This window comes from Anopheles bellator, chromosome 1 (assembly GCF_943735745.2).
Source record: "Anopheles bellator chromosome 1, idAnoBellAS_SP24_06.2, whole genome shotgun sequence".
In the NCBI taxonomy this organism is placed as follows: domain Eukaryota; kingdom Metazoa; phylum Arthropoda; class Insecta; order Diptera; family Culicidae; genus Anopheles; species Anopheles bellator.
Genome location: NC_071285.1, coordinates 15,183,167 through 15,209,362, shown reverse-complemented (window position 1 = coordinate 15,209,362; position 26,196 = coordinate 15,183,167). Strand labels below are relative to the sequence as shown.

Here is a 26,196-nt window from a genome sequence, read left to right as displayed (position 1 = left end):
TTTAACCGAGGCGACACCTGAGCCGCCGCCGGTTAATCGCAAAATTAAGTTGCGCACAGTCACCTCGAGAGTCGACGGCGGCGGTCGACCTAAAAGGCCGCCGGACACCCGAAGGAAGCGGGAGCGGGACCAGACGCCAACATTGTGGCCAACATCGTCCACAGGAGTCCGCGTGGTCCGCGTGTTCAAAAAATTCGATCACTCACTGACGAAAGACCCCGACCGATCGGCCGACCGTCTGTGTCTGTGAAGGTGTCCCTCGGCGAGGCGGGGGAAGTAATAGGAGGCCGCGCCGAAAAGGCGGCGGCGGTGGCGGCGGCATATGATTTTATTTTCGTTCCCTTGCGTTCCGTTTCCTGGCGCAAGTTCGGCCGCTCTGTTCTTCCAGCCCGCTGAAGGTCCCCGGTACACCAATTCGAATTAGCTTACGTGCCACTCGGGAGCGCGCCGAAGTGTTAACGCTCCTCCGCTCCTCCCCGTCCCCGTCCAACACCCCTAGATTTATTTTTGCCGCAACGTCTTCGGGGACCGAAAAAAGCCAGGTGTCCGTATGAATGGGTACGACACTACTCGTCGGTCGGTCAGCGAGCTGCCAAATATTCCGCGCCGCGCAATAAATTCCGCTTCTGGCGCTGCAATTCTCGGCGCTATTGCCGCTGAATTCATAAGAAGACTCTCCACCCGAAAACCTTCGCCCATTTCGGGGGTGCCGCAGGTTATGATTGTCGGCCGGCGAGCGCGGTTTGGCGAGAGCGCGAGTGTCCGGAATAAGCGATGAAGAAATTTGAACCTATTATAAATATGGACGGCTACCAGCGCCGAATGGCTAATGAGCCGTCCGCGTCGGCCCAAGACGACGGACCGGACTCATCAAAGCGGTGACGACGACGACGACGGTTAACCCCGCCCCGGTCCCCCCATTCCTGGTCCGGGCCGAGGCCATCAAAGGGTTGCCGAACCGGGCCAGGAGTCCTTTCTGCACACTGCTTTGATGCCGAAAACGCCGGTGAAGCGAGGCAAGATCTAAGTCTCGATGGCGACGACGACAAGTATTCTCACCGGACTGTCGTCTTGGTCGACGCACACCGAAGGACACTCAAGTGTGTGGCCCGAAATTGGCTCTCCTCCAGCACCGACTGTCTATTTCTGTGTGCGGTGGTCTCGCGCCAGATAAAAAGGACGAGCAGCGGCAGTGCTAACTACACGCTTCAGTGGAGCCAAAAACTGGAACCAAATGCGGTGGCGAGTCCTTGTGCGTCCTCCGGACACACACGTGTGGTGTAACCCCACTCTCGGTTCCGTGTTCGAGAAGGACCAGGACACTGCCGGTGGGCGAGTTTGTTTGATTTCTCCAAAACAGTGTCTCCCGGGTGGCACTCGCTACTTGAAAGGGTAACCTAGTTCAAAACCACACGCACGATGGCCGGGACGTCCTTTTTGAGGCGTCCCTTTCGCCACTACAGGGACTCGGGGGCTAATTTTACGCGCTATCAAGCAAACCATCAACGTACAGCGTCACAGACGAAACCTGTTCGAGAGGGCTGCCAGCTAATAAGCCAGAGTAACCAATAAGGTTCCAGTGGGTTCGTTGGTTTCAGGACCCAGATTTTGATTCATCCGAACTACCGTTACGCTCTAGCTAGCCCGGGCCAGTTCGATTGTTTAAAGCGCCGGCCCAGAGAATAAACATCAAACACTGTGATCAAGTGCAGTAGCTCCCGAGTAGCGGTCCCGAGCATTAGGAGGGCCCGAACGTAGAGTCACCAAACAGTGGAAGGATAAAAAAATGTTAAATCAAATTTACTCTCCTCCGAATGGCCTCCTCCGGACGACGGCGGCATAAAAGTCAGATCCATCTTCGGGCGCTCGGCGGCGCCCACGTGTTTGAGTTCGGGGAAGGTGACAAGTCAATATTGAAGTGCACCCATTACTCCCGCGGGTCCGCGATGGCAAGTCGGGAAGCTGGGAATGCAGGGAACGCTGGGAATAATGTTACGGCAAATATACGGACGCCGCCGTCGAGGTCGGGGTTCGCTCACCGCCCACGGCGTCCTGTTTATCTGTTTGCACAGCCCTAATGTACTTACCGAGACAGAGAGAGAGAGAGAGACAGGGAGAGGCCACATCGAAATCCGGCCCGGAGTGTGTGACACTTTACACCTTCGACCCGGGGGCGCCAAATATTACATTTGAAGAACAAATACAAAAGGCAACTGGAGTCGGTAAAAATGGAGATCTTCGTACTTGGGTGACTTCATCATGTGGGACATTTAATGGTCTCGTGGTCCTTGCATCTCATTTGATGCACGAAGAAGACTTGCAGCAGCACCTATAAACCTAAGCCGCAAGGATCGCTTACAAGGTCTTAATCTCGCGGTGGCAGCTGCCGCTTCATCTCCAGCCCGAGCACTCCGAGAGGTAGGAAGAGATAACTGGAAGCATCTCGCCCTAATCCCGTGCACTTCATCGCACCGAATCAACGTCAACGGTGCGCTGTGCCTGACCGTGCCGTGAACTACAAAGGAAGCGACCCAACCCAAATGGTACCCAATCAACGCCACTCTAGCCTAGATGTAATAGTTTCCCGAAAAACCACGAACCACGACCACTGCTCTCTTTTTGCTCGCTCCAGGACACGCCCGGGACGCTGCTTTCCTTTCCCGCGTCTGTGGTTTTGCCGTAGATCGGCACGATTAACCATCGGAGACGCAAGCGCACCGGTCCGGCCGGTAGTCCTTGCAAAACCAACCGACCGTTTAGCGACCGACCCTGCCGTAGAAGGTACAGACGTTCCGCAACGCAAAGCCAATTTCGAACGGCAAAAAAAAAAGATTTAAGGATGCAGGATCCTCTTCGTGGCCTCCGGGACTCAATTACCGGCCGCCTGGCTGCTCAGAAACGGCAAACTCTAGGAAAAATCCCCTTTTCGGAGGAGCTTTGGCAGAGTCGAGTGCCCGCCAACAATGGGATCAATGTCCAAATAATATTCCTAATTTTCTAAAACATCTCTCACTGTGTGTGCGTGTGCTGAGGACCTTTTCTGGCCCCGTCGAATCCGAGCCAAGTTCGAGCTCGGATCCTGCGGATCCCAGTGGCCCCCGTTCCGGAGTTCGGGGACCATGTACTCGGAGGGTCGGGAGGTTGGAGAAAAAACCAGAGCACCGCCACTCCCGGGAGCCGCCGTTCAAAAGAAAGGGTACTACAAAAGTGCCGCTTTCGTCCCGGCACAAGGCGAAACAGGGATCTCCCGGTGGTGTTGGTTTTGGCCCTCTCGCTCTCTCGCTCGGTCCCGAAAAGGATCCTTTGGCTAGGATCGTACGGGTCCCTGGAACCGGAGCCCGCGGCGCGGTAGCCGAGCCCGATCCCGTATCCTGTCAGTCAACGAATCAGTCAACCGTTGAAATAGGCTCCCTCCGGAGGCTTTGCCGTGCCGGAGCCTCCTTCTTGCTGCGTCCTTCGGTCCGATCGGATCGGTGTCGCCGAGGGCCAGCCAAACCACCCCAGCGCGCTACAGATGCCACCGCCGAGTGCTCCTGTTTCTTCCTCTGCCGGTTTTTTTTTTCGTTTTTCGTTTTGTTCCGACCGACCCACGGCCACATTTAGATTCCCTATCAGGGATCTGAGGTATTGGATTAATGGCATGTCGAAATAATTTTCGAACAAGCGATTATCACCAAGCGCGAGGCGGCACCCAAATGGGAGATAACGTGGTCCCCGGGGGCACGTGAAACAGATACCCTTTCCGACCGCTCGTCAGCTGTCCTGACGCTGCTGGTAATTGGGCACCCACGTAGAGAGCGTTCGCCTTTCACGTGCAATGAGTCGTGTCGCTCCGATCCAATCCAGCGGAAGATGCGACACACTCGCGGCGGACACTCAGCAGCCGGAACGGGGAACAATGCAATTGTTAAAAGGATAAAAATAGTTAAAAAGCCCACAATCAATTGAAAACAATAAACTCCACCACCACCACACGGTAAGAGGTTCTGGCCTGGATGTGGAAGCATAAAGGAATCGCGCATTAGCAACCACCGGCCGCGCCGTCGGAGAGACAATTCAATCGGATCGGACGGTAGCCACTGAGTGGGACTGAGAGATTGTGCCCGCGGGCCCACTTGCGCGGACTCCTTTCAGCCTTGCTCTGACGAGGCGAGTCTTTTCCTCTTCCTCCTCGCCACCATCCATCGGTGCTCGGTGTTAGCGCTCATCCCAAATTAATCCATCCATCACTGAGGGAAACTACTGCGGCCGGCCGTGGTGGCCTCAACATTACCGAAACCGGCCACTGGCTGGGGGATGGTGATGGTGACGCGGAACACGTCTTGATCATCATCCATTATGTCGGGCCGCGGGTTGCTTTAGCGGCTTTACGTCTTTTGCGTTTCGCGCTGGACGAACTTTTAGAACTCCGATTGTACCTTGCCGATTCGTGTCCCACTCTTGAATGGCTTGAGAGTTTTATCGGGTTGGGCCACGAAGCTCATGATCCTAAAAGCGTTGAAGTTTGCCCGAGCGATCCGATCGGAATCGTTGCGGGTTAATTCTAGGCTGTTCCAAAAGTTGTGAGCTTTAATGTCCAGAAATCGGCCAGGAAGGTTTTTTGGGATGCAAAAAGAATTTTCTTTGTGGATTGTTTGTTGTGGAAACTGCTAAATAACCTTTTAGACCTGAACTGAAGGAAAAAATTCGAGAAATAAGACTCGGTTTTCAGAAGAAAAAAAATTTTTTTTCTTCAAGACAATGCATCTTATCACGAGAGCATTTTGACAATAGCAAAAATCTATGAAGCAAAGCCGTTCATATTTCCATATTTCCATATTCATATTTCCATCCATCCATATATTTTGAAGCCGTTCCAGATTCTCACTTCAGGGATGGAATTCATAAATTGGGAATCTCGTTGGAACAAGTGCTCAGAGAGTGCTCATACTTAATAACCAAGTGTATTTCAGACCATAAAATTGTATATTTTTCATTCTCTGCATAGAATATAAGCCTTGACCTTGGAGGTCATGTTTGGCTGAGAGCTAACAAGTTTATGAGCCCCCCGGTGTCCATACAGTCGACAATCGGCACTTTCCGTACAACACGTGAAGTTCATAGTGTAAGACCTGGAACTCTTGTTTACTCCTGAGCCCGTTTCGTGGCCCCGCCAACAAAGTGGCCAAAAAGTTGACCACCACAAAAGTAAACATTATTAATTCACTTCTTTGTTGGCGAAAATCGACAGCGCCGGTCGGTCGATTATCAGTACAAATTAAAGCATCAAACGCGGACGAGGGCATCCCGTTCTTGAACCCGGCGGACCACGTGCGTACCAGTGTCAAACGCGTACCGCTTTCATCTCGCCGCCACCAAGGTTCGCGCTGATGCTGCTACTGCCGATGCCGATGGCGGGTCGTCAGCGATTTATGGCGTACTATTTATTGATGGTAAACACAATTAAGCGTAGCATTCTGAGACGATCCGAACGGTCCTCTAATCTCGTACAGTAGCTGATGCCTTGGATCTTGGGAAGGGAGGACAGAGAAAGAGAGACCGAAAGAGAGGGAGAGAAAGGCCACAAAAAATTGTCGCCCCAAACCAACACGGCGGGGCAAGACGGCGGCCAACAATTGTTTACCATCAGCAAGCACCATCGGCAAGTGGCGTGTTGCTGGCGGCGCGGGTTTATCAATTGCCCGAGAGAGTGTCCTAGAACTTCGCGCCGGTGCCCCATCCGTTTGCCACACTGTGTTTTGCGTGCGTCGATTACACACCCGGCCTATTAAGCTAACACTGAGCCACATCAAACGGTCCCCAATGGGCTCGGGGTTTCTAATGAGTCAACGCAGCGCAAAAAGGAAAAAAGGTCCCGCAACAATCTCTAGCAGTTAAGATGCGCAGATCCATTAGCCTGATGCGCGCCGGTCCAAGCTGATTACTGGCGGCATCACTTCAAACACCGTGCGACAAGTGCGACACGTCAACCCGGCCACTGTCGGGCTTCTGTTTGCTTGTAAAAGAAAGTTGTTAGACGCAAGCTCCCGAGTTGAACGGAGTGACCTCATCAAATTAATGCCACCGCTCGTTGACCGGCCTCGCGCAGGAAGGATTACTGGCCTGACCAGCGCATTTACGTCAGCGTCGGGGCCCATTAACACTCGTCAATGTATTTTTGGCCCTCCTTAGAGGGCCCCACAGAGGCTTCTGAATATTCAACCAGACTTTGAAGGGGAAAAAGGGGCACCCAAAAATACTTACAAATCCGTGCTTATCACTAATGTTGTTGGTGAGTTTCAGCTTGTGAAACGAGACCACCTTCTGCATCCACTGTTCCCCCGTCGACGGCGAGTCCGGATGGATGTACATGCGTTTGGGCATTTCCGGGTCCGCCTTGCCCGCCACCATCCACCGGCTAGAAGTGGAGAAACGCGGGACCAAGTTAGTCGGGACCAAGAAGATACTTCGCGGGTCTGCAGAAACGTACCTATTGTGAAACTTGTACCGGTAGTCGTCGGCCGCCACAATGTCCAGCAGCAGGATGTACTTGGCTTTCGCGTCCAGACCCGACACCCGGAACTTCATCTGCGGGAACATTTGCCTGTGGAAAGAGAATTGGAGAACAAAGAATTCGATTCAAATCGCCACTGGAGAATGGGGACTTTAAGCTTCATAATTCTGATCAACAAAATGACGGGTGTCAGTGACTCGCGACCTCGCGAGGATTCAGTCGCCATTAGGGTGTGTCGCCGGGGGGTTCGTTGCCTGACCGCTGCTGACGATGGCTCATCACTTCGGTAATTTACACCACTCTGGTGCACCCTCCCTCAGCAGCGCCTTTTTGGGGTGATTTTTATTTCCAGCGCCCGGCCAGCCAATGGCGCTTGAGTTATGATAAGTGCGGAGAGCGCCTTCCGAGCGGCCATTAAATCACGCACCCGGAACCGGCCCGGTCAGGTGTCTATTGAATTTATTTTGCATTACTTGCACCACACCCCAAAAAGGGGGTCCATTTTCCGTCGAGGCGGTCGAGGCTCGTAAAACTTCCGCCGGTCGCGGGGGTCAATCCGCGTGGTCAACGGTTGGCGGGAGTTACGCTTTGCTGGTCTTACACACTCGCCACACACCGTTCCCAACACCTTCGGTGGTGTTATCCACCGGACAAGATCTCGGCCGCTGGCGCGCAAGACGATAGATCATTCTCTTTTTTTTGGTAACTAATCTTTCGGTGCGTTCGGAAAACTCTCGGATTCGCGAAGCGTGGAACCCGGACCATCGGGCCGGAACCGGAAGGCCCCGCAATGGCCGCCGCGGGTGTTGTCGAAAAATTTCAAAGTGAATATTTTAATTACGACCCCCGTGCGCCCCTAAGGGTCGGCGGGCGATAAAAATGGCTACCCAATCGCTTTGCGCGAAAGAGACCACCACACGCGCAGGGTGCTCTGTGGGCCAGGGTTTTTCCCTCCCGGTTTTGAGGGTTGCACTCTGTCCCGCTGAGTGGTTTTATAGGTGTGGAAACTGCTGCCAGCCGCCTAGTTCGTGATAATCACTTTTGGGGCCGTGGCGGCATACGAATGTGAGGTATTACGTCGGGTGGGTCGTAAATTACCGTGTCCCGCGCACTCGCCACTCGCCTCGCTCGCTGACTGCGCGTTCTGTTGTTTGTTTAATGAGCACCACACACAGACGGACAGACAGACGGACATCGCGCGGATGCATCGGGTTGCTTCCGGTTCCTTCTTCGATGAACGAAGAAGAAGCATGGATAAAAGCCTAGGATTTACTGGGCCCACCGGTCAGTTGGAACGCTTAACCTCGGGCTGGCTGGTTGCCAACACCCAAAAAGGTAGCCGTTCCCATCCACGCCGCGCGTTGGGTCTAGTTTTGGGTCTTAATTAAATTTGCCAAACAACCCACCCCCTCCCGGGTGTCCGGCTTTTTTTGGGCAGCTTTCGCGGCTAAACGGTGCGCATGTTGTGCGGTTGCGATGCAAATACAACACGACCGAGGGACCTGCGGACCTGGCCGAGGGGCACATTAAAATGAAATGTTACCGTTGGGGGGGGCCGCTTTCTAAGCAACGGCGCTTTTCCATTGGAGCTCCCTCTATCGCTGGGGCGATAACTTCTGGGCCCAGAAGGCCCGGCGAGCAATAAATCACTGCCCCCAGGAAACGGTGTGTGGGGGGTGCAGCTTGCCGGATGCGGCCGGGACCACGGACGGAGAAAATTTAATTTACGCCTTCGATATGCGTGTTCTGATTAGACGGCTTTCAATCAATCAGCAAAAGTATGAAACCGTCCGGTGATTGTGTAAATAGATGGGGCTCTAGCTATCAATCTGGTCCTCCTCATTATGTTGTTTTGGCAACACTGCCTTGTTTGGACATCAGACATATGATTTCATGTCGAAAAAAGTTAGTTTACAACTTATCTTTGCAGAGGTTACTTTGAAGGCCCTCGGCAAGATCTGGAAGATGGGAAAAAAGGGTGCCACACGAACTGAACGAAAGACAGCAGGAAAACCGGAAACCCAAATGTGAGATTCTGTCATTCAGAAAGTCAGAAAGTAATTCCTCTATCGGATTGTGACTAGCGATGAAACGTCCTAGACAACCCTCAACTTCGACGGCAAAACCAGATCGGTTCGGCAAAAAGACAATTCTGTGTGTCTGATGGGAAGGAAAGGTGTGTTCTAGCACAAGCTCATAAAACCTGGTGAAAGCGTTAATTCGGATCGCTATCAATTGGAAACATGCATTGATCGAAAATCGACCACGATGGGCCAGAAGACACGGTGCGGTACCTGGTTCAAGCAAAACTGGTTCAAGATACAATCATAGCACTTGGCTGGGAGCGGCTACCTTCCCTTCCGATTATCACTCACTTTCATTGATGGAATGGCTGCCGACCAATTCTTTAGGTATCCACGAATCAGCCGAAAGATAGGAGAAACGTATAGCTAGCGATGGCACATACTTTAAAAAATAGAATTTTTCATTTCATTATAATAAACATGTGATTTCTTAAAAAAACGATTACATACTTCTAGACCTAGCGTAGTAGCGACGGAAGTATTCCAGGAAGTGATCATTCCACTAATGATCAACAAATCCTCCATTGCGTTGTCCACTTTGTCAGGGAATTAGAAAAAGCCATTCTCACCTCAACCGAGCGAATCACCACCACCGGCACCAGTTGACGCCGGCCGTCGACGCATTAAGCACGGCGGCAAGCGGCAAAAAACATAACACTTGCTCAGCGCCGAGACCGCTTTCAATTAGGCCGCAATTACGGGCTGTCTTATTAATATTTCCACGCCAGCCAGCATTTTCGCATTATTATTCGCACTTTACGCCAACGCCAACAAATGGGCCACCATTCATAATTGAGCACCCGGCAGCCGCGTTGCGTTGTGCATAAAAATGCATCGCTACCAGCACGATGGGACATATTAACATAACAAATCGTACGGCACCGGCAGCCGCCACCGGAGCGGCCTTCTGCAGGCGCCTGACCTTCGTGGAGGCAATTCAGAGGTAACTTTTTGGCGAAGGCTTATTTTAATATTTAACATCGTCGTTAGGGTTGCCATTATTGGTGAGGTTCCGATCGCCAAACGTTGGTCTGCCCCTTGTCCGATACAAATCTCGGAGTTGGTTCGTGAGCGTTCGCACAACTGGCAATCAACTGGCTGAGCGGTGGTGTAGAAAAAAAAACAATACACTAATCTACACCCATTTATAACGAGATTAACACCAATCGGTGACCCATCAACACGCCGCGGCACGCCGACACGAGCGTTCGAGTTCCGGCGTCGACCGTGGCGGTGACAAACCGGAACCGGTGGCTCCGGTGGCCGTGGCTCCTAATCTCTATCTCGCGTGATAAACCCGACTGCGCCCTTGTTCGTGCGTAAACACCCAGCCAGCCAGCCAGCTAAATGTGAGGTAGAGTTGGGATCTGGGCCCACCCAAACGACGCCTGATATTGATGGATGGGTTACAAACCCGATGTTGCCGATGTTGAGCATTGCCCCGGACAAGGCTTACGCTTTTATCACGCGCAGGCCCAGTGCACCACTTCCAGGAAGGTCGCGCTCAGCGATAATAAAACGGAGAACATTAAAGTGCATTTCCTAGTAATGGTCCCTCACCCGAAAAAAAAACAGAGTAACGGAAGCAACCGGGAGATGCTGTCCTCCGGGCCGAAAGACGCGGGCCGATGCACCGGACCCCACCAGACACCATCCGACGACGACGACGTAAATCACTGTTAATGAGATGATGATAGTGGACACGATTGTCACGCAAGTGCGCCCGCCCCGGGCAGCAAAGCGAGAGAGAAAAAAATCCTGCCACGACCAATCTGACAGCCGCGGACGCGGTGACAGCTTGATCGCACACACCACATCGCGACACACGTTTGACAGTCATCGGACGATCGGGGCCGGGCTGATCCGCGGACGGTTGTGGCGGTGGACACACTCTAATTGGAGCGCAATCATCGATCGTGCAAACTGCTGCCGCCGGGACCACGCCAGAGACAGGCTGTCTATTTTGCACTCCAGGCCGTAATCTGGCCGTGTCGAGGTCATCGCGGCCCCCGGACGGACGCTTGACAAGTCGCGGCTGATAGTGGCCACCCCGAAGGCCACACCACAAAACACCCGGCCGATGAGTGACAAACCACCGATCATTGGCCCATCGGAGGGACATCAATCCGACGACCGGCGCGGTTTGTCAACCCGCGTCTCATCCCGAATGCAAATTCCGTGCCTTTCGCTGATAAGTCGCGTGGAGGAAGACGGTAGGAGTAGGCTAGGGAGGAGGCGCGGAATCGCTGCACGGTAGCCGACCCCGCGGCTTCTGTGATGCGCACGACGGGCTGATTACGGCGGACGGAGGCCGATTAAGAAGGTCCGAAAGGAGGACAAAACGGACAAATTCGGGGACAAAACGGGAGCCAAAACGGTTTCGGGCAACGAAATTCGATTTTTTAGGCGCTCTAAAGCAATAACATAGATGCGTATAAACATCGACACGACAATCGAACTGGTCAACAAGGGTCAATAAGTAATGAAGCCGCATTTTCAAAAACACAATTTTGGATGATTTCTTCTCACAACAATGTACTATGTTAACATCGGGAAGTCTAACTTTCGATTTTTTTCGAAATTTTCAAAATATTTCGAGCCACAAATCGGGCGGCTTTTAGTAACTTTTTTCATACTACGAAACCTATTGAAAGAATTTTATTTATTTAATTTTTTTTATTACTAGCTAAACCCGGGGCGAGGATTTTTAAAGTGTAACGCATCAAAATGCATATCCGTCAAAAAGTCAAAACGCATATCCGTCGTCAATACCTATCGTCAATAATATCTCCGAAATCGGGATAGTAGTATATCTTTATCCATTATCCCTTTATCCATTTTTATATACAAAGATTTGTAAAACGTACAGAGCCGTGTTGAACACTAACATAAAGCAGCTCAACTCAAGTTGATGCGCTGTCAGGGTTTGAACGAAGATTCTGACGACGAAAATTATGCCTCGGATTATAAAGGGAGATAAATTTAATAAAAAATTACTGTTTGCCTTTTAAGACGAGATACATGAGGAAAACGAACGAAAACTGCTACATACCAGAGAAAGTCATCAAAAGTGAATTTTTAAACCTCGTCTATCGTCCTTCGGAAGAACCGTTTTTCAAATCAAACGTTCGTCAATCAACCAAACGCAGGCAAGGTCACGGTTTGCTGCAACAGCAGATGCAGGACCGCCCAACGGCCCCAACAGCCCTTCGCTAAACGATTAAAAAGAGGTTAAAGCACGATCGAAAACGGCCAAAAACGAGGCGAAGAATTGGCGAAAGAAAATCGTGACATGAATACTTCATAATTTGTAATGTTTGCTTAACCCGCAACCCGACCCCACCCCAGCCGGGGCCGGGGCCCTCCCCACCCCGGGGCAACATTGGTGGTGGTCGTTTACGACCACCGAGCAAATTACAAACTTCTGGGTCCATATTCCCGGGCTCTGGCCCGGGCTCTGGCCTGGTCGTGCCCGTCTCGCAAATGAGCCGAGCAGGCTTCGACGAACCTCCACCAAATTAGAGGGCCCCAAGAGGCCCTCGGGGCACACACCGGATGGGGACGGGCGGGGCTGGGAGCTGCAGAAGCCCGTCATCGCGGAGCCACCTCGGCGATCGGATCGCGAAGGTATTTGCTGGCTCTGGGCCCGGCGTCCCTGGGAGAGACCCCCGGTGAAGATCGCTGACCAGCAGGGGGACCCGCGTGCAGGGTGTGGTAGGGTGGCAGGTTTAGCGCCACGATCATCGTTGCAGGCACACCCGTCGTGTCCTGCCCTTCTGCAGAATCCGACCATGGTAAACGCTCCGAACGTCTATATCGCGAAAGGGCGCTGGGCTGGGGCCAGCTTTACGACCCCAAGCCGTCATGCTGCTGGAGGTGGTGGTGGTGGTGGTGGTGGTGGCGGTGGCGATGATGACGAGGACGATGATGGCGATGCCCTCGCCTCGCTTGCCCCGGGACGCGATGATAATGATGTATTTAAATAAAACAATTTGAATTATTCCACTCGCCACGGCTTAGGCTAAATGGCCGAGCTCGTAAGGCTCGTACCACCCCGCGCGGGTAGGTCCTAGAGAGAGATCGGTCAGCAGGCGGCGGTCCTCGGCGAAGCGAGCGAGGAAAATGAGAAATCACTCAATCGCGATCAGTAAGGCGCCAGCCCAACGGCTACGCTCCCAGGCGCTCGTCGACGTCGTCACGACTTGGTCGTCTCCGGCGACTCCCGGCTGGACTGAGGATGCTGAGCGGTGGGTGGCGATGGAAGGTGGCCAATCCGGAGAAAGGTTATGCCGGGGTCGGGGACCGTTGAACCGGAGAGATGAACCGTTCAAAGGAGGAAATGAATGAATTGGGTCCGGTTGATGAGACCGGCTATTAGCTTCGCGCGAGTGATTGTCGCCCGATCTGTTGTCCTGCCGATCTTTGGCAAGGCTTGTGAAGGAAAACATCACGTAAACACTTCCCTATTGTTTGGTTCCCATTGGTTATGAGGGCAGCAGACGATGGGAGGTTTCATCGCGCCCGTCCAGATCTCAACCGGGTCGTTAGGAAAGTAAACAAGCCTAGGACAGGGACCAAAAGGAACCGGGCCCTCCGAGAGTCTGCCAGCCGAAATCAATTTGAAGCAATCTTCCCGAGGAACCATACAGGGTTTACAGGGTCTTTCTCTCTCACTCTGCCTGTCTGTCCGGTGCGTCCATCCTAATCGATCCATCTTCGGCCCGATGGCCCGACCAGGATTGGGAATATCCCGGGAGCCGATCCGGGCGGGCGGGACGTGGGGGACGCTGCACGCTGGAGCCAGTCCAGTCATTATCACCATCTGCCCCGAGGGTCTCAATCTTCTCGAGCCTCTTCTCGTTCGTCGTGCCAAGGAGGGAACCAAGGAGAAAACACGAAAAAATGGCTCCACAACCCCCGGGCCCGAATCCCAGCCAAACCTCACGCGGGACCCGTACCCTGCACCCCCTCCCTGAAGCATGAAGAAAAAGGGGGCATGTGATTAACGCGCCTCAACGCCCTCTGTCAGCCTTCAGCCGGGCGGCCGAAGAGACGACGCCCCTTCCGGTTCGGAGCGCAGGACTCCGCCAGGATGATTAACTGCCTGCTCCCCGCATTGGCTCTCTGGATGGCTGGCTGACTGGCTGGCTGGCGTCGCGATTCTGACCACCGCGAATCATAATTCGTGAAACGGCCGCCTCGCCGGCGGGCCGGAATTGGGTCGAGGTGAGAATTGGACGGCGACCAGGATGCGATGCACCAGGTCTTGCCGGCCGGGAGGATGCCGGCGATGATGGGTGGGATGATAATACCACCACCGCCATCGATGGCCGGTTGTTTGCTTTGCCTCGGCGTTACGCTCTCCGCCCCCCGCAAGCTGTGTCCGCAAAGGAGGGCTTCGTCGTCGTCGTCCTCGTCGTCTGCTGCTGCGTCGACTGACTCTCTCTTGTTTGGGTTATTGTTATTGGCAGTAATGCTGATATAGTTATTATAGGTTATGAATATGCATGCTCCGCTGTCTGGTAGCGTTTTTGCCCCTCGGGGGGGCCCTCCAAGTCGCTGCGCGGCGATTATTTTCCACATTTTTCGCTCGGGTTTTTTGTGGAAATTTTCGGTCCCCACTTTTTGGGACGATGTCCTCCGCGGCGACCGGCGACCGAAATCGAATCGGGCAAAGGACATTCGAAATTGATTTCGGGGGGTAACGGGGGTTCGGTGGAGGACCCGCTCCTTCGCCGCATTCCACGCGCGGCTGATGCGCCATAATAATCGGGCCCGGCGTAGGGACACGCGATCGGGAAAAGATTTGCGCCGCGCTTTCGATACTGGACGCTGATGTCTTCGGACCCTTTGGGGACGGGGAACCTGGCGAGAAATTACACGTTCGCGCACGTTCGGTCCATCCGCGTCCGCGCGCCCATCATTAGTGGGGTGTGAATTTGGCGATTGTTTGTTTTAGCATAAATTCGCATAAAATTGCTCCGGTGTCTTTAGCACGGCAAACATGGGACCCGAAAATAATGTAGCAGAATGTAAATTCGCCTGCAAGGCAGCTGAACAACGAGCGACAAGGGGCGAACACGGCAGTTACTTGCCATCAGCAGTAGGTCAGCGCGCGCGGCCATGTCGACGCACACGCACTCCCGTGAAGCAAATCGTGACGGTTCTCATTTAAATAAATTAACCATCATTGATCGCGAAAAGGAAGCGAACTTCGGGAGAGCCAATGCGAGCCAATTTAATTCATAATTTACGATCAGCATCGTAGCAGATCGGGCTCCGAAATCGTCCTCGGTTCAAGCTCGGCCGGCCCACGGCCCGGTGGAAGTGATTGATTTACAGATTCAAGCGCCTCCGGCCACTCGTCGCCGCTCAGCCTCAGCACGCAACAGATGCCAAACCGGACTCCGGGGAGTCGGAAAGCCGAGCAAATTTCCCGTTCAAAACCGAAAATTAGTGGCGACTCGGGTGCGTGTCGCCGGAAGTCTTGCTTTGTCAAGCCTTCGATCGGTCAGCGATCGGTCAGCGCGACGACGGGATACATAATTTTGCCAGCTGGTGAGCCAAGATTTATGTTACGACCCTTTTCGCAGTACACTAATTATCTGGCGTCACCACAGCGCAGCGCAGCAAAGTTGAATGAAGACTTCACTAGAACCTGATTCCAGGCGCTGTGGAGTAGCGTGGAGCTACTCTAAGTGCCTTCCGATGCATCAACCTTGTTGTCGCTTAAAAGGCCTTGGCCTTGTTGTCGCTTAAAAAGTGATCAATAAGTTCGTGAGTAGGTTGAGGATCACACTCTGGGAGAGAATAATTACGAAGTAATTTTAAAATAAATTAAAAAACGACACATTTCAAGATTTACGGTCGATCGGTTAGATGATCATCAAAACGGCTACGTCGGAGTCAACACACAGAGTCAGTGACCGTCTAAATTAGCCAACGTCTGAAATTGGCGCACGCATCGAAAAGGCTGCCCGATTCAATTAAAAGCAGCGACAGCAACGACTAGCAAAGCGACGAACGTGCCCGCGATGAGGTAACGATGGCTTATTAATCTCAATTTTTCTTCATCTCTAATTGAAACAGCGTTCATTAAAATTGCTAACCACCAGCGAACCGATGCGGAAGACAATAACGAGCAAAAAAAAAAGAAACGAAACAACAGCCCCATCAGTCGTCAATCGAGCGCCGTCTCAAATAAATTTATGATCAATATGCTAATGTTTCAATCGGCCCGCCAAGAGTACGGGGCGCCAGGGCTTACAAGTTACACAAACCTTTACCTTTCGGCCAACATGAAATAAAACCCGAAAAAAACGGCCGACGGCCGAATTGAAGGAACACGGACCGCACAAGGACACGCCGATCGTCCTCTATCAGCTGGCGCAATTTGTTGGGCGACTGCGGGAATCCTGGCCACGGGGCCACCTAAACTGTAGTCAAAATGTAATAAACGAGTAGCCGGGCACCCGAGCCGAGGGTCCTTGGTCCTTGGTGTAGGGTCCGCCGCCGAGGGCACCCGAACGGACCGCAACTGCCGCCTGATCGCCGGCTCAATTGGGTGAAAAAATAAAACACAAGATAACAAGCTGACCGAGCCGGGAAGGCCTTGGAAGGTGGTGGGAACGGACATGGGAAAGGACATAAAAACACCGGCAGGCAGGCGGGCGGGCAGGGCGCAAGCTGACAGCAGTCGACGCAGGCCAGGCCGATGCGACGACGACGACGACGACAGGTGCACCACCAACATAGTCAGGAGCCCCTCAGAACCGTCTGTGACATCTGTGGGGGCCCCCCGCCCCGTGCAGTGCCCCTGGCCCTGAACCCGGATGGGACTCGGATTAATGTCTATCGGATTCGGCAAGTTTTGGAATAATTTTTTAAACAAATAACATAATTTGAGTATTATAAATTATCGTTGATAGGTTTGAGCCTTTTTTGTCGAGCCCCCGGATCCGACTCCTGATGCGTGCGCTATCTCGCTCTCCCTCTCTCTCCCTTTCATTCTTTCGCTCTGCCCTCTTCGTTGCGCTATCGCACACATGTGAACGATTTTCCCAAATTTAAGGCCCCGGTTTAATGTGTTTTTAGTTTTCGTCATTTTACGTTCGCTTCCGTTTGGTCGGCTTCGGGCCTCTTGCGTTGGCTACGGCGGAACCAAACCAGTTCTGGTGCGCGTTCTGCTGCGTTCAGGCAACTAGGCATGTAAACCCGAACAGCCGATTTATCATTCCCTCATCATCATCATCGCATCGCATCATCAGCGAACCCACGGCGCAGCCCTCGGAGCGTGCTGGTTAATATTAATAATTTATTTAACAGTAATTTATCACAATTTGCTCAAAAACAAAAACGAAGAAGGATGCGATCATCGATCTGGCTCGGGATCGGATAGGATCGCTCGATCGCCGTGGTGCGATAAGTGCGAGCCAAACAAGGACACCTCATCTTATCGGTTTTTTCGCCACAAACAGGATTTGCTGGCCGGCTCGCGGGACACACTTTTCAGCCCGTTGTGTGTCTTAATCGTCGCAGGAATTTAGATAAGGCTCTGTGGACCCGGCCCCGGTGGCAGATGGCGCACGTACTGGGAGGTCTGTGGCGTGCGCGCGCGCGCTTTCTCTCACCCATTCTCTACTCCACACGCCCATTATCCCGTCCTCGCCGGTCAACGTGCGGAAATTCGATCAATTAAAATTTGAAAACATTATTCCACACACGCAGGACCCGAGAAGGACCCCGAAAACGAACGAGGCCCACGAACGAGCCGAACCGAAGAAGTTAATTAGTTTATACCGGGCGATCCCGGGTTCGTGTCTGCCAGTATTGCCAACATAATCTTTCGCGTTCGGCTCATTAATTCGGGGCCCCGGTGGCCACGGTGGAAGGAGCTTTTAATTGCCCCACCGCAACTCCGCGCGCCCGGCGACGACCCGGCGTTTGACGGTTATCTTAATGCAAAATGCGTACGCTGCGTCGACGGACGTTGGCTGTTTTGCAGCGCACGGCACATGTCCTGCATTCGTAATAATCGGGAGGCAGGACCGCAGGACATTCGCGCCGCGTCGTCGTCGGGAATCAAACCATCAAACCACCGAGTGGTGGTGAGTTTAATAAATTATCCAGCTGAAGTCGTAATTGCTGTTGCGAAAGGTGTGTTTTGTTGATCCTCTCCCGGGGGCTCCGGCCTCTGATCGATGATCGATCGGGACGGGACGCAAATTGAATTGCTCAATTATCGCCCGTGGAACGTTTCGCACAAATTAAGTCATAAAACAAATGCGAGCTAAATGAACGAGCCCCATTGCCCGATTAATCCGCACGGCACAGTTAAACACATCGTACTCGCAATTGGAACATCCGCTTAGCATAGATTCCCCCTAGGCGGGGTGGCTGTCATTATCGTCGGCACCGTACCGAACCGTGCAGCAGCATGCAATTAATCAGCCACCTAATGGGCCATTAAAATGCGAACCAACCTGACAAATCCCCGTGCACTCGAAGAAGCGTCTGCCGAAGCGAAGATAAAATCCCAGATCCCGCCCGGCAAGCCCATAACGTGCCCGTCTTATCAGCCCTGTCTGCCCGACCTGCGCCACAGACAGCATAGCTAGCGGCCGGGGGGTGTGCATCGAGTGCAAAACAGCATTAAAAACCACCTCAACAACTATTCATTTACACTCTCAACACCTCGTCGACGACGGGCAGCACGCAATGCATCGATAAAAAAGAACCCGGTGGAACCCGGTGGAACCCGGCGCACATGGCTCGGTGTGTTTGTAAGTTTTAATGATGTTCAAGCTTTGTGGACACCAGCAAAAAGCAAACGCCGAGGGAAAAAAGGCCCCACCGTACTCCGCGTTCGGTTTTCCCAGCCCATGGGACGGGCATCGGGCATCGGGTTTTCCTCGAAAGGCAATGAAAATCTCCGGTTCTCCGGTGCCCGTCCCGTGCGCTCTGTTTTATCACCTTTCTTCTTGCCCTTTCATAATTTTCGCAACATAAAAGGGCATTGCATATGCATTGACCGAATAAAGGCCGTGAGCTCCGTGGGTCGAACTCGTCGAGCGGTTAGTCGACGGGGAAAAATAGGGGGCCCCGCACCCAGGCACCGAGCGGGCTTAATCATTTATTTATGCTGAGCTGACACCAACCGGGACAGCTCGGGCCTGGCCCGCGGTCCGACGGTGCGCTCCGGCGTGACTTCAATAAAGTGTTGATAAATTGTAAAATTACATAGCACAGTAAGTGTGTCTGTGTCGGTGATTTTGCCACACACTCCTCCCGGTCGGGGCGTAATTGGCGAGTCAGCCTGCCGTGTGTCAACGGAAAATGGTCCGAGGCCCCGAGAGCCCCGGTTGGCTCCGGGCTTCGGGCCGACAGCCGCCGGCTTCCGATGAGGCGGTCCGGCGGTCCGAAACATCATCATTATCGTTATGAGAGGTCGTATGACGGGGAGGGAGCGGTGGTGTCGGCCCAAGGGCATCGCGAATGGATCCGCGTCGCGTGGCTCGCCGCGGTCCGGGTGGTTGGCGCGCGCAATCCATTTATGGAATGGAAATCAACCGGCCGTCCCAAGGCTCGGTCCTCGGTTCGTCTAGTCTTCGTCTGTCAACACGCGTTTCGGTCCGCCTTCGGTGGCCAAAGGGTGTAAAAGAGTCTTTTCCCACAACCAATCTCACAAGGATTGCTTTATTTATTTGCCTCCTGGGAGCAGCGCCCATTAATTGTCCCGACCGATCCGATCCGGGACAATCGGAGACAGGGGGGGGCCTAATCTCTTAATGGCGTCCCAGGAGGTTTGCGCCCGACCCGACGAGATACCGACGTAATCGCAATCCCGTCTCATTACCAAACTTTTTTTCCGAGAACCATCCGATACTGATTATCGATTGAAACAGCAGCGATTCCCGCGTGAGTGGCTCATCCGCGGCAATCCGCCCTGTCCGCCAACGAAACGTCTCGAGTCATGAGTAACGGTCATCCTGCCGGTCGGTCGGCCAGATTAATCAGCCAGCGACAGCGACATTGGGAAATGCACCGCATTCTATCAAATGCCGATCCGATCCGATGATCTGAGCGCGGTGATATTTCAACCATCGGTGCCCCGGCCCCCCGGTTGCTAATCCTGGCGACGCTAAACATAAATTAATCTGCTTGCCCTGCGTCGGCCGTTGCATATTAGGTGGCCGGTGGCCATAAAAATAAATCGCACACGGGGGCCAACCGGGACACGAACCGGTAGTCGCGGTGGTCACGAGGAAATAAATCTAGCGTCCAGCTACTGGCACCTTGCACCCATCAGCCCGAGAGACCGGACTGCGCTATCCGCGGGGAAAAAAGTTATGATTTCCTTCCCCAGCGAGTGTCTATGTTACGAACAAATTGAGCACGGAACTCGCCGCCATAACTCGGTCGGTTCTCGGTTAATTAACGGAGGGTACTGATTTTTATCAACATTTTTGACTCATTCGTTCATTCAAGCCTGCAGTTCGGTCGGTCGAGTAGTAGGTGGTGTAAATAACTGGCCAAAAGTCGCTCTCTCTCTCTCTCTGGGGCGCCGATCCTTCGGCTTCGGCGGTGGGCTCCAATTGAATGATTATTGTTTGTCTCTCACTCGCTCCTGCAGTTCGGTAATTTTTTTTTCACTCTCTCTCTCTCTCCACGGAACCAACCTGGTGGGGTGAAGGGATCGATGAAAAATGACGATTATTAGCTGGGGTATCCATGTTCCATGTCTCGTCCCGGATCGCCCCACCGGGGCGATTCCGAAACAATCCGGACCGCGCCGGACGATCCCCACGGTCCAGTTTCCTCGTCCGTTTGTGTGGTCTCGATCACTTTCTGGCGCCTTCCCCCTCTCTCTCACTCGCTCACTCTCGGACTCTGCCTTTCGGTCCACTCGTTCGCAGTCGATCCCAATTTTGACTCTGCTTTAAGCCTTTAAGTTTCCGGGGTCCGGTCGCGCTTTCCTGTGGCGCCCACGTTTCGGCCGTTCATTGATTTTGCATCCTCGAACCGTCGCTCGGAAATGGGGCCAGCAAAAAGTGAACCGATTGTTTCTATCAACTGTATGCAGACCCACGGTCCGGTTAAAGAAATTGCACACGACATCCGTGTGTTCCGAGCCGGATTGAGGCCCTGCTCGATGATCCCACTGAGCCAACAACTTTTTAGGGCCATTGAGAAACAGAAGACCGAGGAAAGAAGCGAGCAAACAAAAAAAAAACGGTCCGAGTCGTCGCGCCCGATCATGCCCGATCATGGGGTGTCAGCGACGTCGATGACGATGATGATCATGATGATGATATTATGCGGTGGTAGTAAAACGAGCAGAAGGTGATAACTAGCGAAAACGAGAACGAAAGCTCGTTCGGTGATCTCGAAGAGGCGAGACAGAACCGAGTGGTGAGAGAGAGGACGATGGGAGGGCCCTCTCCCCCGCCGGCCGCCCCGAGGGTCCGGTAATAACACGCTCGCTCCTCGGGTGGCACTCGCCTCGCCGGTGGTGGAAGATATATTTTTGAAATATAAACAAAACACCATGAAACGTGTAATTATGATCTCAACAGTCAGGCACCCAATATTAATAACGATAATGGAAGGTTTGCTCTGGCTTCGCCCGGCTCCGTTTTGCGCTCCGTTGGCGCTCGTTTGGGCCCCCACGGACCGGGGCTCACTTACACCGTCCGCGTCTGCCAGGGGGTCCCTTCGACCGATTGGGCTTCGACCGTTGGGCAGCGCAGCGAACAGGGCACAACAGGGCCCGGGACCATTTTTCGGCCCGTTGCGGTTCTGCGGTGCACGGCCGCCACGTAACGGCCACCACACGTAAGCCCCCCCACACCCCGTTGTGGCCCACAAATTCCCCATGTGCAACGCCACCGTTCGGTGCCTTTTTTTCGGGGTCCGTTTCTTCCTCGTTGCTTCGCGAGGACGATGGGTGTTCGGGGACCGATCGCTGCCTGCAGCGATTTTTGGCGTCCCTGGACCTGGACCGTGGGTCTGAGACAGAGCGCGAGAGAGAGAGAGAGAGAGAGAGAGAGAGAGAGAGCGAGAGCGTAACATGCCAATTTGGTGGTGCTAATAAGATGGAATGAGATTGTGCCAATAAATTTTGTTTGCTCTGCTTACGCCCCCCAAATCGATGGCTGTGTCTCCTGTGTGCGTTAGTGTGTGTTTGCATTGCTTCTAATTTTGGGTTTGCTGCCCTTTTTAGTGTTGGGGCCAAACAGGACCCTGTTTGTTTGCCCTCGACGGCGTATCCTCTCCCGGGCCGAGCGCCTTCATTATGGGATCACATCTTTAATTTGTTGTTTGGGGCCCCTCGACCTGGGACCTCGACAACTCAATAATTGGGGATGCAAACCAGCCAGCGAGACAACCTTCAGAGAAAGAGAAAGAGAGAGTTCAGACCATCCGCTCTAATGACCTCTTAAACGCCATCCCTGTACATTGATCGAAATATAATAATAATAATATTAAGTTATAATAATTAAATAAACTACGGTACAACACAATTACACCTACAAGCGTGTGTGTCCGGAAGTGCCTTCCGGCGGGTGGAGGGCTGCGTGGCGGAACTAAACTACCATTTAGCTTGCTTCGGACGAATGATCATTACAGGCGCTCCGGAGTGAAATTATGACTCCTGTCGACCACTTCATTTTCTGGAGATCGATTTTTTTGTCTCTCTCGTCCTTGTTCGCCCTACAGGAGGAGCAGCTACACCCGGCAGCTGGTGGTTCGATTGCCGATAGGGTTGCCGGAGCGTAAGACACCAAGACGCTGCGGTTAGCTGCGGAGCGACATGGACAACAATGTAACCGTATCATCTGACGCCTCTGAATGCGAAAATAGCGCCTGCAATTATCCGCATGCCTCGCACCGTCTTCCGGTTCGGTGCACGCACACGCACACACGCATGGTTCGCGCGCGGTGTCCACGGCGACCTCGACATCCGGCCCGCTCCGGCCGGGTCCGAGCCGAAGCTAATAACAATCCTGGAAGCCTGGGAGCTAGAAACGCTACGGACGGATATCAGCAAGCAGAAGAGAGGAAAAAAAAGTGGAAGGAACACGCAGACATGACAACAGCATAAAGCGACGCCACGGAACCCCACCACCACCTCCAGCACCCGCACCACCGCCTGGACGGAAACCTCACGGCAACACGGCGGACGGGGAGCTCGGCTAATAGGAAAACTGATACGCTTATGGCCGGGCCGGGTTTGCCGCCCTTTGCATCCTGGCGGCGGTGGCGGCGAATTGCGTGGCGACATCCAAAGGCCGGTTAGGAAAGGCCCTCCGAAAAGAACAAAAAAAAAACAGCGAAACGAAACCCGCGCGTAAGGACATCGGTTCGGTAGGCCGCCGGGCTGAAGGGAAAGAAGCGAACGACACATAATGCCGAACCGGGCGGTGCGGATGATCTCGGCACACATACACACACGCACACACACATACGGGGCAATCGGGCGTCCTTTCTCCGTTTATTCCCCAAACCAGGCCGGGGCGAGGACGCGAGAATAATAAACCATAATAAAATCTGCATTTCGCAAAACGCAGAACGCTGGCGGGAGCGCAGGTGGAACAGGGTGCCGGGCCCGCCGCCAGGCTACAACCCCCTGCCGAAACCTCAGGAACACGGGCAGGATTTCTTTTGGCCGGGTGTGTGCGGTTTTGTCTTTGCGCCGACCGAATGCCGTCCTCCGACAGCTGCTGCTTGCGCTTTTTTGTTGTCGGAGTCCGGGAGAGAAGCGAGATAAAAACCGAAGGACCCAGGACCCAGGGACCGCAGCCTACGACACACGGCAGCAGGAGCTGCGTCCTGGCGAACCGCTGGTGGGCTGCGTACCGCTGCGAGTATTTTTACGGGCTCTCTCGCTCTCTCTCTGTGTCACGTGTTTTTCACAAAAAGTCAATAGACGCGAGTTTAGAAAATGGGCACACTTCTTCGCGGGACCGAACATACGGCCGAGGTCCTCTTCAAGCGCCGGCTTCCGGCAGCATCCGGTTGGGGGCTGTATGACTCCGCGCACTAGAGATCGGTTGATAAGGTGAAGCCCCGGAACGTGACCAGAACCGATGCCACAGTCACTATATCGGCAGAACATATCAAAGTTACGCAATGGAAACGGTGCACGCACGCGATTCTAGTCACCGGCGGTGACAGCAATTGGAATTGCAAATGATCGCGCGGAGATGGTGATCGAGATCGCGAGGCTTGACATTGACACTTGCCCGTGCGTGTGGCTAATTGGCGGGTACCGTTGTTTCATGTAATGTACTGCTAGGAAGGCTAGGAACAATTTTTGGACGGCCCAAACACCGAGCAAAAACTCAAGAACGGATCAGGTACAACGTAATCCTCTGGCCGGTCGCTCCGTTTCCGTCAGCATTGACGTCACCGGGGGCTCCCCGGAGGTGGGTTCCGGTGTGACATCCGATATTCAAATGCTGGGTGTCCGAGCAGCCCTTGCAGCGAATCGACGTGAAGTGTGAAGGTGTCATTTCTGTCGCAGCCCTTTTACAGTGCGGTGCACTTCGAGCAACACCAGCAACTACGCCTGAGTCCCACACCGGACCCGGTTCAACATTCGGGACCCACCAGTGTACTCTCCGAGCATGCATTCCGTGCGATGGCCAAACGGAACGGAAGGGTTGCAGCTCGATGCACCGCACACGCTCCGTTGCACGGCTCGCAATTAACGCAATGACTAACCATTCGCTGTACACGTGGAACCACGTGGAAAAGGATAAGGGTGGTTAGGGCGCTCTACCTAACCACTGCGGGGTGCGTGTTAAGGGCGCCGGGGCCAGCGCCAAACCCGTCACCGTCAATCACGCCGTCGGGGTTTGCGTACTTTTTAAATTGAAATTTTGACATGAATCCGCCAATAGATGGCCGGAGCCCGTCTCGTGACTTTTTGTCGTAAAAAGTCGGACGCGTATGGATGCACCGAATGCACGTGTTGGCACCTTCGTGATTCCCGTATCCCCATCGACACATCCGAGAGAGAGAGAGAGAGAGCCTTTATCACCGCATTCGTACCAAATGCAACCCATACAGACACAGCGGTCGGCTTTTCTTTCAGAGGCGAAGAGAAAGCAAAAAAAACCGAGCGCTAGGCTGTGCCTGGCCCAGGAACGGTGCCTGCCTCCCACAAGAAGCATGCTTATCATTATGCGAGGGTGTTGAAAACTGTTCTATAGACAACAAATTTTAACACTCGTTCCCCGGGGCCGTGGGCCTCGGTGTCCCCGTCATGCTGTGGATCCCGATCCGGTGCACCGTCAAGTTCCCTCGCCTGGTTGTTGGAAAACACTGAACGGAGCCCGGTTGATTGCCGGTAACGACGTGCGACTAATGGGAAGCTGTAGCTGCTGGCTATCGAAAAGCTTCTACAAAACCAGGCAGGTTTTTTTTCGCATTTGGGCCTTAAAATAAAATCCTTTTCTGGGTTACAAGGTCATTTTTCATAAACTCCTGATGCGAATAAGGGAATCAAATGCATTCAGCTCCTTTTTAAACAGAAGTGCCGAAGTACGGCATTCAAGGAACTTTTCAACCCACATCCACCATTGGATGCCATCGTGCTCGCGGAAAGGACGCAGGATACGCCGACCGCACATCCAAATCCGGCCTATTGAAAGGGGCACACACAGCCCACCGTCGCCCTCCGGGCGAGGAAAACCGGGAATCGCGAGAGCGGCCGGGTCAGTGTATTGGTAAACGTCCGCAAGGCGGAAGGAAATGTCCCGAAAGAGACCGAAGAGAGACCGAAACCGAAAACCACTGAGCCAGCAGGAGTGAAGTGCATCCTTCTGCCCCGATGTGCGGCGGTGCATCGGTGTGAAAAGTGCAGTGACGCAAACCCAGGCACTGGTCTATGTGAGTATGCCGTGTGGCGACGATTTCCATTTTGCTCTCTCCGTCCCCCTCTCTCTGTCTCTTTGGGTTGTTCGCTTGCACTCACTTCTCGCCGTCGTCCTGATTGTCGGAGACCGGGCCGCGTTAAAGGTACGGACCGACAAATTGAATGATTCTGCCCTTGGGGCGGAAAATGTGGAAAATAAGGCACACAGACACACACGCGCCAGATGGAACGGGAGAGAGAGCGGGAGAGAGAGGGAGAGAGAGGGAGAGAAGATCAAGCGAAAGAATCAGGCCAATTCAGCTAGCTCCGCGCGCGCCAGGAGTGCCGTACGTGTGAAAATACCGAGCACTTAAGGCACCTAATCCAACATCATGTGAATGGCTTGCAGCGCACTTGCATAATGTAATGACTTCCACCCCACACACCCACCCACCGCCCATGGTGTGGTCGGATCAGCATAAAAAGTCCTGCTTGCTGGCGTGTCGGGAAGGCTTTCCACCGACCGTCCGCCGGGCTGCGGCCTTTTAGCGATCGATAACACTTTCGCTCACACGGCCCACCTTTGCGTGCCACTCTGGAACCCGAGGAAGCCGAGAGCGAGAGCGAGACACAGAGGGATACGGGGAGAAAGGCTCTACCCTCGACGAGATCGATAGGATCAACAAATTATTTTATGAATTCATAATCAATTTTCACCCACTGTTTGCCAACTCGCACACACAGCGGGGAACGAACCG

General features: G+C 53.5%; 1 protein-coding gene across 1 annotated transcript in view; it reads right to left on the bottom strand.

The window, feature by feature from the left end:
• Nucleotides 1-26,196, bottom strand: part of LOC131215101 (optomotor-blind protein) — a 104,463-nt gene that overhangs the window by 71,304 nt on the left and 6,963 nt on the right. The window contains exons 2-3 of the mRNA XM_058209480.1: nt 6,470-6,583; nt 6,244-6,397 (exon numbers count right to left, since the gene is read on the bottom strand). Coding sequence (XP_058065463.1) covers nt 6,244-6,397; nt 6,470-6,583 — 268 coding nt within the window. The remainder of the gene's footprint in view (nt 1-6,243; nt 6,398-6,469; nt 6,584-26,196) is intronic.